The sequence below is a fragment of the Cyanistes caeruleus genome, chromosome 3 (assembly GCF_971803275.1).
Source record: "Cyanistes caeruleus chromosome 3, bCyaCae1.hap1.1, whole genome shotgun sequence".
NCBI lineage: Eukaryota > Metazoa > Chordata > Aves > Passeriformes > Paridae > Cyanistes > Cyanistes caeruleus.
The window spans coordinates 64,455,690-64,467,398 of NC_141703.1; the positions used below are offsets into that span (position 1 = coordinate 64,455,690).

The following is an 11,709-nucleotide window of genomic DNA, read 5'->3' on the forward strand; positions in this document are numbered from 1 at the left end:
CCTCTCTTCATAATCATCAGAAATAGTTCACAATGTAGGAAAACCATAAAAAACATGATACTGCAGAAGATAACACAGAATTCCCTCCATTAAATTCAATGTTCTTCAATTCTGAAAGCATATTTAAATTCTTTGTCTCTAAATAACAAGAAAAACTGAGATTTTAGGAGTACTCACCACCGTCTTCAACCAAGAAGTGGAAAATGTCACTGGTGGCATTGTCACCCCCTCGTAAAACATAGCATATCTTCATATCATCAATATCAGCTGGAAAGAGTCAGGAAAAATAGACTTTATTTTAAATTATGAAGGTTGGAAATATTTTTTAGAAAAACTTGACATGTATTAAATAGTTTAACTTCAACAAGAGAGAAGTCAAGGTCCTCCAGCAGAACTGAGGAATCTCAGTATTAACAGCATTGAAGCTTTACAGATATCATTCATTCTCTCTCTCTTTACTTCCCCCCCTCCCCAGTGCTCTCTTTCCTTTAAGCTGTATTTACAAAAAGAACTGAAATGAAATTTAAAAACATAGGCTTGACAGTCAGAACTATTTCATATTTTTAGTGGTCCATTTTCTTAAACAGAGGTGTATCTCCACACGGATATTAATATTGATTCTGTCATTCTTTAGCCTGCAAAGTGCTGCAGAGGACAGTTACAGTGATTGTCTGTTTTAAGAACCCAAACAGATGCAATTAAAGTAAACAGAAATTATTTCAGTAACAAAAAAACCAAACTGATGTACAATTTTGAGCCAGCAGTTACCATAAAGTATGTAAAAGATAAACAAATATTTGCTAATATTGTTTTTTCTAGTTTCTAGGACTGCTGTTGGTAAAAACCCAAGTCTGATACCTTTTTCAAGAAAAAGTGTTAGAAATTAATCACATTAAAGTGGAGATCAAGTACCACCCAAGTTCTCCTTGGATGTTAGGGAGGATGAATGAGTAAAAAGAAGCCAAAATCACTTTTGTTAGAGCTTCACAAAATCTTCAGTTCCAAAAGTAACCAGACATCTTTGAGCGCAAACAAATTAAGAGCATTATCAGCAAATATATGTAACTGAAGAATCTCTTCCATAAATGTTTGAAGTTAAAGATCAAAAATTCATGGGGCCGTAAAGAGAATGCAAACAAATACTTCTTCATACCAGTGGAGCACATAAATCTTTCAAACAGCAAACACACAAGTACTCAGCTCTGCTCGCATGGGTAGCCTTATCAAGATCCATGGTTCCAGCAGACATAAAGAAAAGCACTTGAACTGGTGTTTGCAGGACCAGGACCACCTCATAAGAAAAAAAGGCTGCTCACCATCCAAAGACCTTAATTTTGTCAAAATAATTGCAAAGAATGACTTGTTTTCTGTTCCTTAAGAATGTGCTTGGAGTCACTTGAGCAAGTCTATGCCTTCCTTCCACAGCTGATTGGGTTGTGCTAGCTTTATCAAAACTTGCCTAGTTATAAGCACAATTCATAACCATGTAACTACATTGCCTGATAAAATTATTTTTATATTGAAATTCTCCAACATAATTTTAAAACACATCAAGCAAAATTTTCTATTAAAAAAATATAATTATCCCCACTAGCATAAGGCAAAAAGCTGTGTTCTAAGCAATTGCTCTGCCCTCTCTTTCAGTTACAGGAATCTGAAAAAACAGACTGCTCCTGCTGCTTGCACACAATGAATCTTGTTACCCTACTCAAAGTGGTCAGGCTGCCTATTCATACAACCACAGGCACAAATCCAAGAACTGAGAGTTTGAGTATGGACTGCACAAACTAGCAAGCAGTTTTCAAAATTTTTGCAGGATGTCCTGAAGAGCCTCATTTGACTTCAAAGCTGTCCCAGTTTTGAGTAGAGATAGGATCAAATGACCTCAAGAGGTCCCTTCCAACATAAACTGGAAGACTCTAATGTAGTTTTACAAGCCCCATAAGAACCCACATGTGTTGGTGAAATTGAAACTATTCAGCATTTTGAAAGAGGTGGCACATGACAGGATAAAAGGTCTAAAGAGAGGGGAAGATCAAAATATAAAAAGAAAGCATGTAACAACAGGTCCAATAGTCAATGCAGAGGCTTCACAAAGTCCACTGCAGAATCTGTGCTTACACTGGGATCATAATGAATGTGACAAGAGGGTCTTGCTTATTTCTGCCCTGAACATTAGACAATTATTCGTCTCAGCGTAGCCTAAGCATGACCTTCTAAAAGGCCAGTACTATTGAAGGAATTAAAATTAAACACACTCCTCAATCCAACACAAATTAAAGAGTGCTTGTGCTAGTATTGTCAGGGAACATGTGAAGTTACACCACTTTCTGGGGATCCTCACTACCTTTAAAATAAACCTTCCCTAAGGATTGCATTCTTCTTACCCAGCTTGGGCAGCCCCAGGATATTAAGACAGCCTTCATGCCATATGGCTCCATGGCCAATTCAAAGCCAAGTAGCAATTTCATTTTGGTTGTCAGACAAATGTATGCCTGGCCACACGGCACAGGAGGGAATGGAATATGTACCTCTCCCAAGTGCTCCCCCATCCTCAAAAAAACTATCACTGTTCTTCTGCTTTCAAGGAACACCTGTTCAGTAATTTCACATTCTTCAGTGTAAAAGAAAACCCACTAAAATAAGTCATAATCTGTTTATTTGCTCACTCCCTTTCTCCTTTGTTTCTCACTTATTCTAATAACACTCAATATTACTCGCAGCTCACTACTGAAGCCTTACAAGCCTTAAGTAATTGTGGTGGTCCCCAAAGCTTGGACACAGTTTGATCTCTTATCATCCTTTTTTTTTTTTTTACTGGCAGTAAAAATTGAAGATACTTCAGCCATTGCACTGCTAGTTGAAAAACAGAAAGATTTGGTATATCTGACAAGAACACTGCGGCTGCTGGATATGAGGGATATGAACCAGTATGGGCTCTGTGAAATGAAACACAGCCAACTGCAAATGTTCACCTCAAGCCTTTTCACCTACACAGCCCAGCCTGGCTGGGCCCCTTTAACTCTGAGCATCCATGCTGCTGGTGCTGTTTGTTCCTTCAACTGCTGCAGAAGGCTGCAAAAGAAACCTAATTTCATTGTTAGTCAACTAGCCATTAAATCATTGCAACGCAACATGGAAAATTCTCCAGAGAATAGCTAATGTTCCCATTTCAATTGAAGTTACTTCACAGCCTTGGGTGGAGGCTTTATTTCAGAATATATATAACACGTGTGGTTTTTTCCCTATTTATACCACCAGTTATTTTAGTTCCATGTAAAAAGCACCACTAACATAATTTTTAAATGTTTACATTACATTTTAATTTACCACAAACACTTTGTGGTAAAGATTTGTGTTAATTAAGGCAACAAATGCACTCAATATATTATTTCTCACTGGTGAGGAAATTATTTTGCTTTTACAGTTAGGCATGTTTATACTGTACAGAAACTGATACCCTAGCCATTAGTTAATAATAGTTTGGCCACTCCCATAGCATTTTGTAAATAGAACTGGTCAAAGAAAACACCTTCTCTTAAGACGTACAGCCCAATTCTCCCATCCATACTTCTATCACTAGGACTGACAGAAAGTGCAAATCACACTCTCCAAAGTGTGATTTTCATTAAGCTCTCCAAAGAAATGAAGCTCCTTTAATCAGGGTTTATCCGCCAGACCACATTTTCTGTTTAAAGCTGTGATGGATGTAATAAAAAAGAAACAGATGCAAAAAATGAAGCCATTATAAATAAGCTCATTGTCAGAATGCTTCTCCCATCAATTATTATAGAATTTAGCATGAAAAAATAATGTTTCCAGTGATCTAAAGAAATCACATGAAGTATTGTAGTACCTTGGGTGAACTGGCTGATGCTATGGTTGCCTTTGCCCAGGTGAATCAGGAAGCCATGGCGTGGACCTTCTGTGATTCTGATCTTAAGAGTAGCATGTAAACTGTCCCTGTCTTCCACTTTGAGCACTTTGTTGGTAATCAGAAACCCAATGTGACCTGTGGCCAGAACACGGAGAGTCTGAGCACCCTTATTTATTACAACTTGAGGTATACTGTTGTCCACAGCCATTATTCGAATCTTCATAGTCTGGGGTTTCCTTGTTTCAAAAACAGTATTGGGGAAGACATAGAAATCAGTATGAGTGCCATCTGTAACAGTGAAAGAGAAACTATCCTCAGCCGATTCTGAGCCATCATGTTTGTAGCTGATTAGATTTTCATTCAGATCTTGTTTAGTGAAGGTGGTGACTGGTTTGGAGTTATTGAACATGATCTGGCCATGAACTGGTATTTGAGTGATGACAAATTTTAGCAGTGTGTCAGGTGTATCTCTGTCTTCTGCAGTCAGCTCAAATGGGGTTATCAGTTTGTATTCATTTTCGCTCACCACCAGGTTATGGATTGTGACAACAGGTTTCTTATTGTCCACATCACTGATAGAAATTCTGAAAGTACGAAACACAGGGTTATAGCCATCAGTCACCTCAAACTCAAAGCTGTCCATTTTCACCTCGTCTTCTGAAGTATGAATGTAATAGACTTTATTGCCTGCTAACAGGAGTTGAGTGAAAGTGGAGATGGGCACCCCAGGCTGATCTGTGCATTCAAGATGGCCACGAACGGGTGGTCTGGTAATGGTGAAAACTAAGTTCTCATCTGGACTATTCAGGTCACTGGTACTTAGCAAATCAGTAGTAAGGGTTACCTTCCCTCCTTCCTTCAGAGAAACTCCTTTGCTGATGACGTCTGGGAAGACAATATCAATGCTGCCTATTGTCACGTAAAAGTAGCGGTCAATGAGAGGATTTATTCCATCTGTCACATCAAACTTGATAAGATCACGAACTCCTTGTTGGCCAAAATGCACATATCGAATCAAATTTCTATCCACTTCATCCTGGGTGAAGTTCATTCCCAGGGTGATATTCTGAACTCCACCTGAAGGCTTTATCCTCTGCAAGAGGCCTTGTCCTGGCCCGTAACTTATAACGTATGTCAAGGTTTTGTCTTCAGAATCAAGATCAGTAGCCTTCAATATTCTGTTATTAATAGTTCTAGTTTCCCCTATTTCAATCTCCAAACCATCATTGATGGCCATTCTGGGCGTCTCATCATCCACAGGAATAACCATGACGGGTACCATTTTCCTAATGGTGTGTTTACCATCCGTGAGTTGCACCTCAAAACTGTCCGCCCTCGTCTCAGAGTCGTCATGTTCATAGAGAATGTTGGAGCTCTCTGTTATCTGATCCAGGGTGAAGCTCTCCACTAGGACAGTTCCATTGACAAGCTGGTTCACAATGTGGCCGTGCCTGGGAAGCCTGGTGATTGTGAATGTTAACTCATCAGCAGGGACATCTGCATCAACTGCATTGAGGATAGGGGTATCAACAACCAGGCTCATGCCCTCCATCACAACAAATTCTCGCAGGAAGATTTCAGGCTCTTCATCATTGATCGGCACAATAACAATGGGGAAGAAGTGCCTCTGGGAAAAGTTGATGCCATCAGAACAGCGCAACGCAAATCTGTCTTCAACAGGCTCTACGCCCTTATGTATACTCTGGACATAAAAAATATGCCCTTGGCGGAGGTCCTTCAAGGTAAAAGCACTTATAGCTATACCTGCCCTGGATTTTTCAGATCCTGGGGCAGGAGAGATGTTCTCTACATACCCAGACGTGGGCTGAGCAACAATTGTGCATAGTATATCATCACCAGGGGTATCCACATCTTCAGCCCTGAGGTGAGCAAGAGTAATGACCCGTTTGTCACCTTCCGTCACCATGAACTGCTCCCCCACAAAAATCTCTGGAGCTTGACTGTCAACAGGAAGAATGGTCACCAAGACTGAAACTCCCTGAACGACATTGCCCCTGACACGCCACTTCTCAGAGAGGTCAGACAAGGTAAGGTTGAAAGCATCCTCTTTGGGCAGAAGGCCTATTTCACCACCAGTGTGAGCATACACCACAGTGCCATCCAGCAGATCTCTCTGGGAAAATCTCTCTGCCGGAACCCCTTGAACCAGGATTCTGCCATGCTGAGGAGGATCCTCTACAATGAAGGTCAACATAAAGTCATCTGTATCCTCATCCGTGCCCTGAATGACACTAGCTGTGATTTCAGCAGCACCATTCTCCAGCACATCCAGGTAGGAACCAAGAGTGCCCGGGGGCAGTCGTAGCGTAGGAACTTCATCATCAACTGGATGCACACTCATTTTCAGTGTGATGGGCACAAAATGAACCCCATCACTCACATCAAGCCTGCAGGTATCACTGTTGGTCTCAGCTCCACTGTGCACATACACCACCCTCCCTTGTCTGATATCCTCCAGGCCAAAGATACCTCCTGGAACCAGACTGTACCCAGAGAGCTGCAACTGGCCATACCGAGGAGCCTGGGTCAGGATAAATCTGAGACGGGCAAGTTCAGTGTCCGTGTCACTGGCATCCAGCTCAGTTGGACTAAGGACATGGCTGCCTCCCTCAGGCAAAGTGAAGCCAGTATTAGTGATTTCGGGAGGCTGGTTATCCACAGGCTGCAGGTAGATGGTGAAAGTCCCTTTGGCTGCATTGCCAGCTGCATCTTGCACTTGATACTGAAACTGAATCAAATGAGGGGCCACCCCCAGCTCTTCCTGTGGGGGGAGGTATGAGATCTTGTGATGGTTGATCTGGGCTTGGGTGAAGTGCGTAACTTCCACAGAGTGATCCTCAGTAAGCACGAGGGATCCAAGGCGTGCTCCATATGCATCGGGAGGGTGATTGGAGTCAGTGTCAGTGGGGGGCTGGATTACTGTGTAGCGAAGCTCACGGTCCCCCGAGTCCTGATCTGTGTAACACAAGTGCTTCCTCCGCAGAGGAGTCACCTGCTGCTCTGCAACTATTAAATGCAGGCTGCTGCTACTATGGAGCTCTGGAGCTAATCTGTCTACAGGATGTACCCTGATCACGAAAGTCTGTGGTCCAGAGCGGTTGGGTGGGTCATTGTCATCCTGGACTCTAAAGATGAACTGGTCCAACACAACCCCAGGGCCAGGGCTGTGAGCCCCAAAGTGGTGGTAAAAGAGACGCCCTTCCACAATGTCCTGTTGCAGCCACTCTCTCACTGGCTTTTCATAGATGAGGGAGCTCCCTGCTACACCTGGTACCTTCCTCCAAGAAAAGCCCTCCTCCTCTTCCTCCTCTTCCCAGCCAGGAGGTGGTTGTGCTTGACGGAGCAGGAGCTGCCCAGCCACGGGGCCAGACTCCACTGTGAAGAGCAGGATGGCATCCTGCGAGTCAATGTCAGTGGCACTAAGAGCTCGGGTGGTGATGGGCACTGTTTCACCCTCAGCCATGGCGAGCCCTGTGTTAGCATTAAGTAGGGGTGGCTGGTCATCAGTGGGCACCAGAGTAATGGGGAAAAGGAACTCAACGCGATGGCGAGAGCCACCATCTTCCAGCCGCAGCACAATGTTGTCACTGAGTGGAGACTCGCTGCCGTCATGCTGGTAAATGACTCGGCCTGCTGCCAGCTCAGCCACTGTGAAATGTTTACGAGGGGCAGCAGATCCTGGTGTGTCTTCCAGGAGAGTGAGGTGGCCGTGCCTCAGCCCTGCCACCACACTCACCCGCACCTGCTCAAGGTCATCCTCATCACTGACCACCAGGTTGGGACTGGGACCTGGGCCCGAGAGAGGCCTTGACTGCCCCTCATAGAGCACGAGACCAGTGTTGCGGGTCACCACAGGTGCCAGGGTGTTCATGGGCTTCACCACAATCACGAAGGCAAAGGGCTCTGAAGCAGCACCCTCTGGGTCCAACACCTCCAGCTCAAGCTCAAAGAGCCGCTCCCGATCAGAGTCCTCCACGGGTGGCTGATAGGCAATGCGCAGCTCCCGCACATCCCGCTGGCTGAAAGAGGTGACAGGCAAGCTCCGGTCGTCTGTGCTGACCATGTGGCCTTGGCCAGGACCAAAGGGAGAGGTAATGTTGAAGAGCAGTAGATCGGGCGGTGACTCAGCATCCTCAGCTGACAGCATGTCAGGCGTGAGGGCGGTGAGCACGAACTGGTCCACCTCCATCATGAGCATGGCCAAGAAGCTGGGTTTGGGGGCCACGTTCTCAGTCCCGGCACGGATCCGCACCAGTACCTGGAAGTACTCGCGCTTCAGCAGAGCCCCGCCGCCCGCCGCCTCCCGCAGCTCGGCCACCAGCGGCACCAGGTCGCGGTTGGGGGAGCCGCCGGCGGCCGTGTGCCGGTAGCGCAGCCCCAGGCGCAGGAACTCCTCGCAGTCCCACATCAAGGACGGCATCGGGCCGCCCCCCGCCGCTTCCCCGCCCCCGCCCGCCGCCGCCGGCGGGTAGTTGAGGATCTCTCCGTAGCGGGGCAGCCCGGCCAGCAGCGGCAGCAGCCCCACCCGGCAGCGCTGCCGGCCCGGCTCGAAGGCGAACTCCAGGCTGCGGGCGTCCAGCGGGTTGCTGGTGCCCCGCAGGCGCTCCACGGTGAGGGGAAGGTTTCGGGTGACGATCTCCAGCTGGGTGAAGAGTACCTCCACCTCCAGCACCAGGGGCAGCACCAGGGCGCGGCTCGGCGAGTCGTAGCGCAGCTGCAGGCGGACGCGGTCCCGGGCGGGGCTGCGGCCGCCCAGGTGCGAGTACTGCACCTCGCGGGCTCCGAAGTCGCAGGGGAAGCGCCGGGGGCTCAGGCGGCCCGGGCGCTGCCACAGCGGGTCCTCGTCCAGCACGGTGAGGTGGCACCGGTCACCCGGCTGCACCTGCAGCACCAGGTCCCGCGTGGGGTCCAGCCAGGCGGAGCGGCCCAGGGGCACCCGCAGCCCGCGGTTGGCCACCACCACGGGGGCCGCCTCCGGCGACCACGGCGAGGAGACCGCGGCGCTCCTGTCTGGCGGCGGCTCCACCGCCCCAGCCCAGGCGCAGCCGGCCAGCACCAGCAGCAAGCTGGTGAGAGGCTGCATCGTCCTTGCCGGTGGAGAGAAGCGTCGGGAACCTCCGGAGCGGCCGAACCGCGGCCCCAGTTCTGCCGCCGGCGCGGCGCCCCTCACTCCGGGCACACGCTGCGCTCTGAGCCCGCCGCGCTCCGCTCCGGAGGGGAGCCCCGCGGCCCGGTAAGCCCCGCCCCGCGCCTCCCAGTGACCAATGGGCACCCGCGCAGGAGTAAAGCCGGCATGCGCGATTGGACAGAGCTGCCTGCCAATCATAAAAGTTATGAGAGGGGCAGGGCTCTCCTCCCTCCTCTGCTTCCCGCGGCCGCCCAGCAGGTTGCGGAGGGGAAAGCGGCGGGATGAGCGGCCGCGGGAAGCAGAGAAGGAGGGAGGGATGACTCCCGGCGGTGCGGGAGTGGGAGGGCACGGATTGCTCTGCTGCCGCCAGCCGCTGCGGGAAGGGAACCCTCCTGTTGGGCGGCTGCTTTCCCGCAGCGTAGGAGCGCACCTCTGCCAGCCCCGGCAGCGGCAGGAGCTCACCGCCGCCCCCTGCCCTGAGCTACCCCGCTCCCGGCCGGCCCCCGGGGGCAGAACTAAAGCTGGGCTGTTCCCGGCTCGCCGCCGGGCAGTGCTCGGGTTTCCCGTCCCCTCGGGGTGCCGGGTGCCGCCCGGGTTCCAGCCGCAGCAGGAGCGGGGCTGCCCGAGAGCCGCGTCCGGATGATGGGGAGCTGGAGGGAGACAAAAGTGCCCGAGGGAGAACGGGACGGGGCTGCGGCGGAGCTGCCTGCCGGCACCGCGGTGCTGTGCGCCGCAGAGAATGCAGGATAAATATCCCGGGGGCAGAAAGCATCAGTTGGTACCAGCTAGTGCCCGGTGTCACTGCTCGAGTCACAGCAGCGGGTGAATGAAAGCCTCACGGTACCTCTGCCACCTTGTGCCTGCAGTTAAAAGCACATTAACGAGAACCCGAACTTTGAGTTCCTTGTCTTGTAAAATTCCTGATTCCAGGCTCTGAGCTTCGATTCAGCGTATCTCACAGTGGATAACATTCTTTCTTGTTTATGAAATGTGATCTGCGCGCCGGTATAAGAAAGGTTTCTAACAAATCGAAAAATACGACAAAGAGACATTCAAGGACAGCACAAGGCTGTTTCGACATGTGTGTGATTTCTTTATTCCTTCTTTTGAAATTATCTTTTACATTAACCTTCAGTGGTGGAGCAACATTGTGGCACGATCTTGCTTTCTGTATGGCAAAACTCGAGTTTGGAGTTTGAATTTTGTGGTGTGGGCACAGTCAGCTACATTCACATTTAAGTATTCTTTTTAAGAAATAATTCAGCTTGGGTTGGGGGGGACATCAGTAGACACCTACACTCAGTTCTACAACACTAGATTATTGTAGTTTTTGATAAATTTTTATCTTTTACTACTGACATACCTGTGTAATACTGCTGAAAGCTATTTTATTAAAGAAGTTTATACAATAGACTTACAGAGTCGGATGGTGCTTCAGGGAGTAATAATTCTAGTAGTTAGATATCTATCAAGTTAAGCAACACTAATACTATTTGTCTACCCTTATGAGACATTCGCCCTGGATTTCAGCAATGAATGTCTTATTTGTAAGATTCAAAGAAAGATATTTCGATTGAGTCCTAGGCATCAATGACCAAGGCATTCTAACTATTAATTTTTGAGATATTTTGCTGCATCTGGAAAAAAATCAAAACATAGTAGAGGGATGGAGTTGCCCCATGTGTCACACAGAAATTTCTTATTTTCTATGGACACAAGGTCTGGTTTTTTGACCTCTGTTATCTCCATCACTAAGTAGTAAATCTCCATGTACAAACAGCAGAAGTCCTCTTTATTTCTAAGAGTTGCTGTCTTGTCAAACAAGTCAGCTCTTGTGCCACAGTCCAAGTACAAAGTGCAAGACTTGCTTTATTTCTTCTTCTTTTTTCAGGACACATAAACAAAAATTCTAGATTACAGAATTTATGAGAATTTTGAAAGTATTTTCCTTGGGCTGTGCCAACACTTGTATTCAAATTGTACCTGAAGAAAATTCATCTTGGCTAAGTTTTGCTAATAACAAATTAACTTAGCTAATAACATAGATGTAAATCCAAACTGTTCCACAAATTGTCCCTGAAGTTAGTGTGACAAATGAGATCTGGGCCCAATAACAAGTCCACTGATCTTCTAAAATAAATTTTTAGTGAATAAAGGAACTGGTATTTGACCAGGGGAGAAAGCATATACATGTCTTTGCATGAAAGCTTGAAGTTTTGCTATATTACTAAACTTTATTTCCAAGTCTAAATAGAAACAGAAAGATTTAGGGCACAGAAGACCACCTCATTTAACAGAGCATTAATAAGTAAATGTGTGTTCTGGAAATCTAGCGATGAATATTTCCTCTGAAAAAAATTAAAAACAAAAAAAAACCCTGTGAGGTTCAGCAGGGTAAATCTATATTTTAAGACATTTGTTTATTTTAAAAAGAGTGCAAATATATTCTTACTTTAAATGCAACCATTCCTGGGGGCATCTGGCTCCTGCTTTTGATGATGGATCAGAGATGCATATTTCTTACTTGAAACCTACACAACTCACAGTCCCATGTAAAACACACAGAAGTTTACTGCTCTCCAAGTCTTCATTCAAATGTATAGTTATCAAAGACTGCCCTCTGTTGATAAGGAACAATCTTAACTTCTAAATAGTAGCAATGACTGATTTTTGTTAACACATT

At 47.0% G+C, this 11,709-nt stretch overlaps 1 protein-coding gene across 1 annotated transcript in view; it reads right to left on the bottom strand.

The window, feature by feature from the left end:
- The window catches only part of FREM2 (FRAS1 related extracellular matrix 2), a 126,456-nt gene extending 115,061 nt beyond the window's left edge, over positions 1 to 11,395 (bottom strand). The window contains exons 1-2 of the mRNA XM_086881449.1: positions 3,857 to 11,395; positions 178 to 267 (exon numbers count right to left, since the gene is read on the bottom strand). Coding sequence (XP_086737575.1) covers positions 178 to 267; positions 3,857 to 9,224 — 5,458 coding nt within the window. The 5' untranslated portion in view covers positions 9,225 to 11,395. The remainder of the gene's footprint in view (positions 1 to 177; positions 268 to 3,856) is intronic.
- Between the last annotated feature and the right edge of the window lie 314 nt (positions 11,396 to 11,709).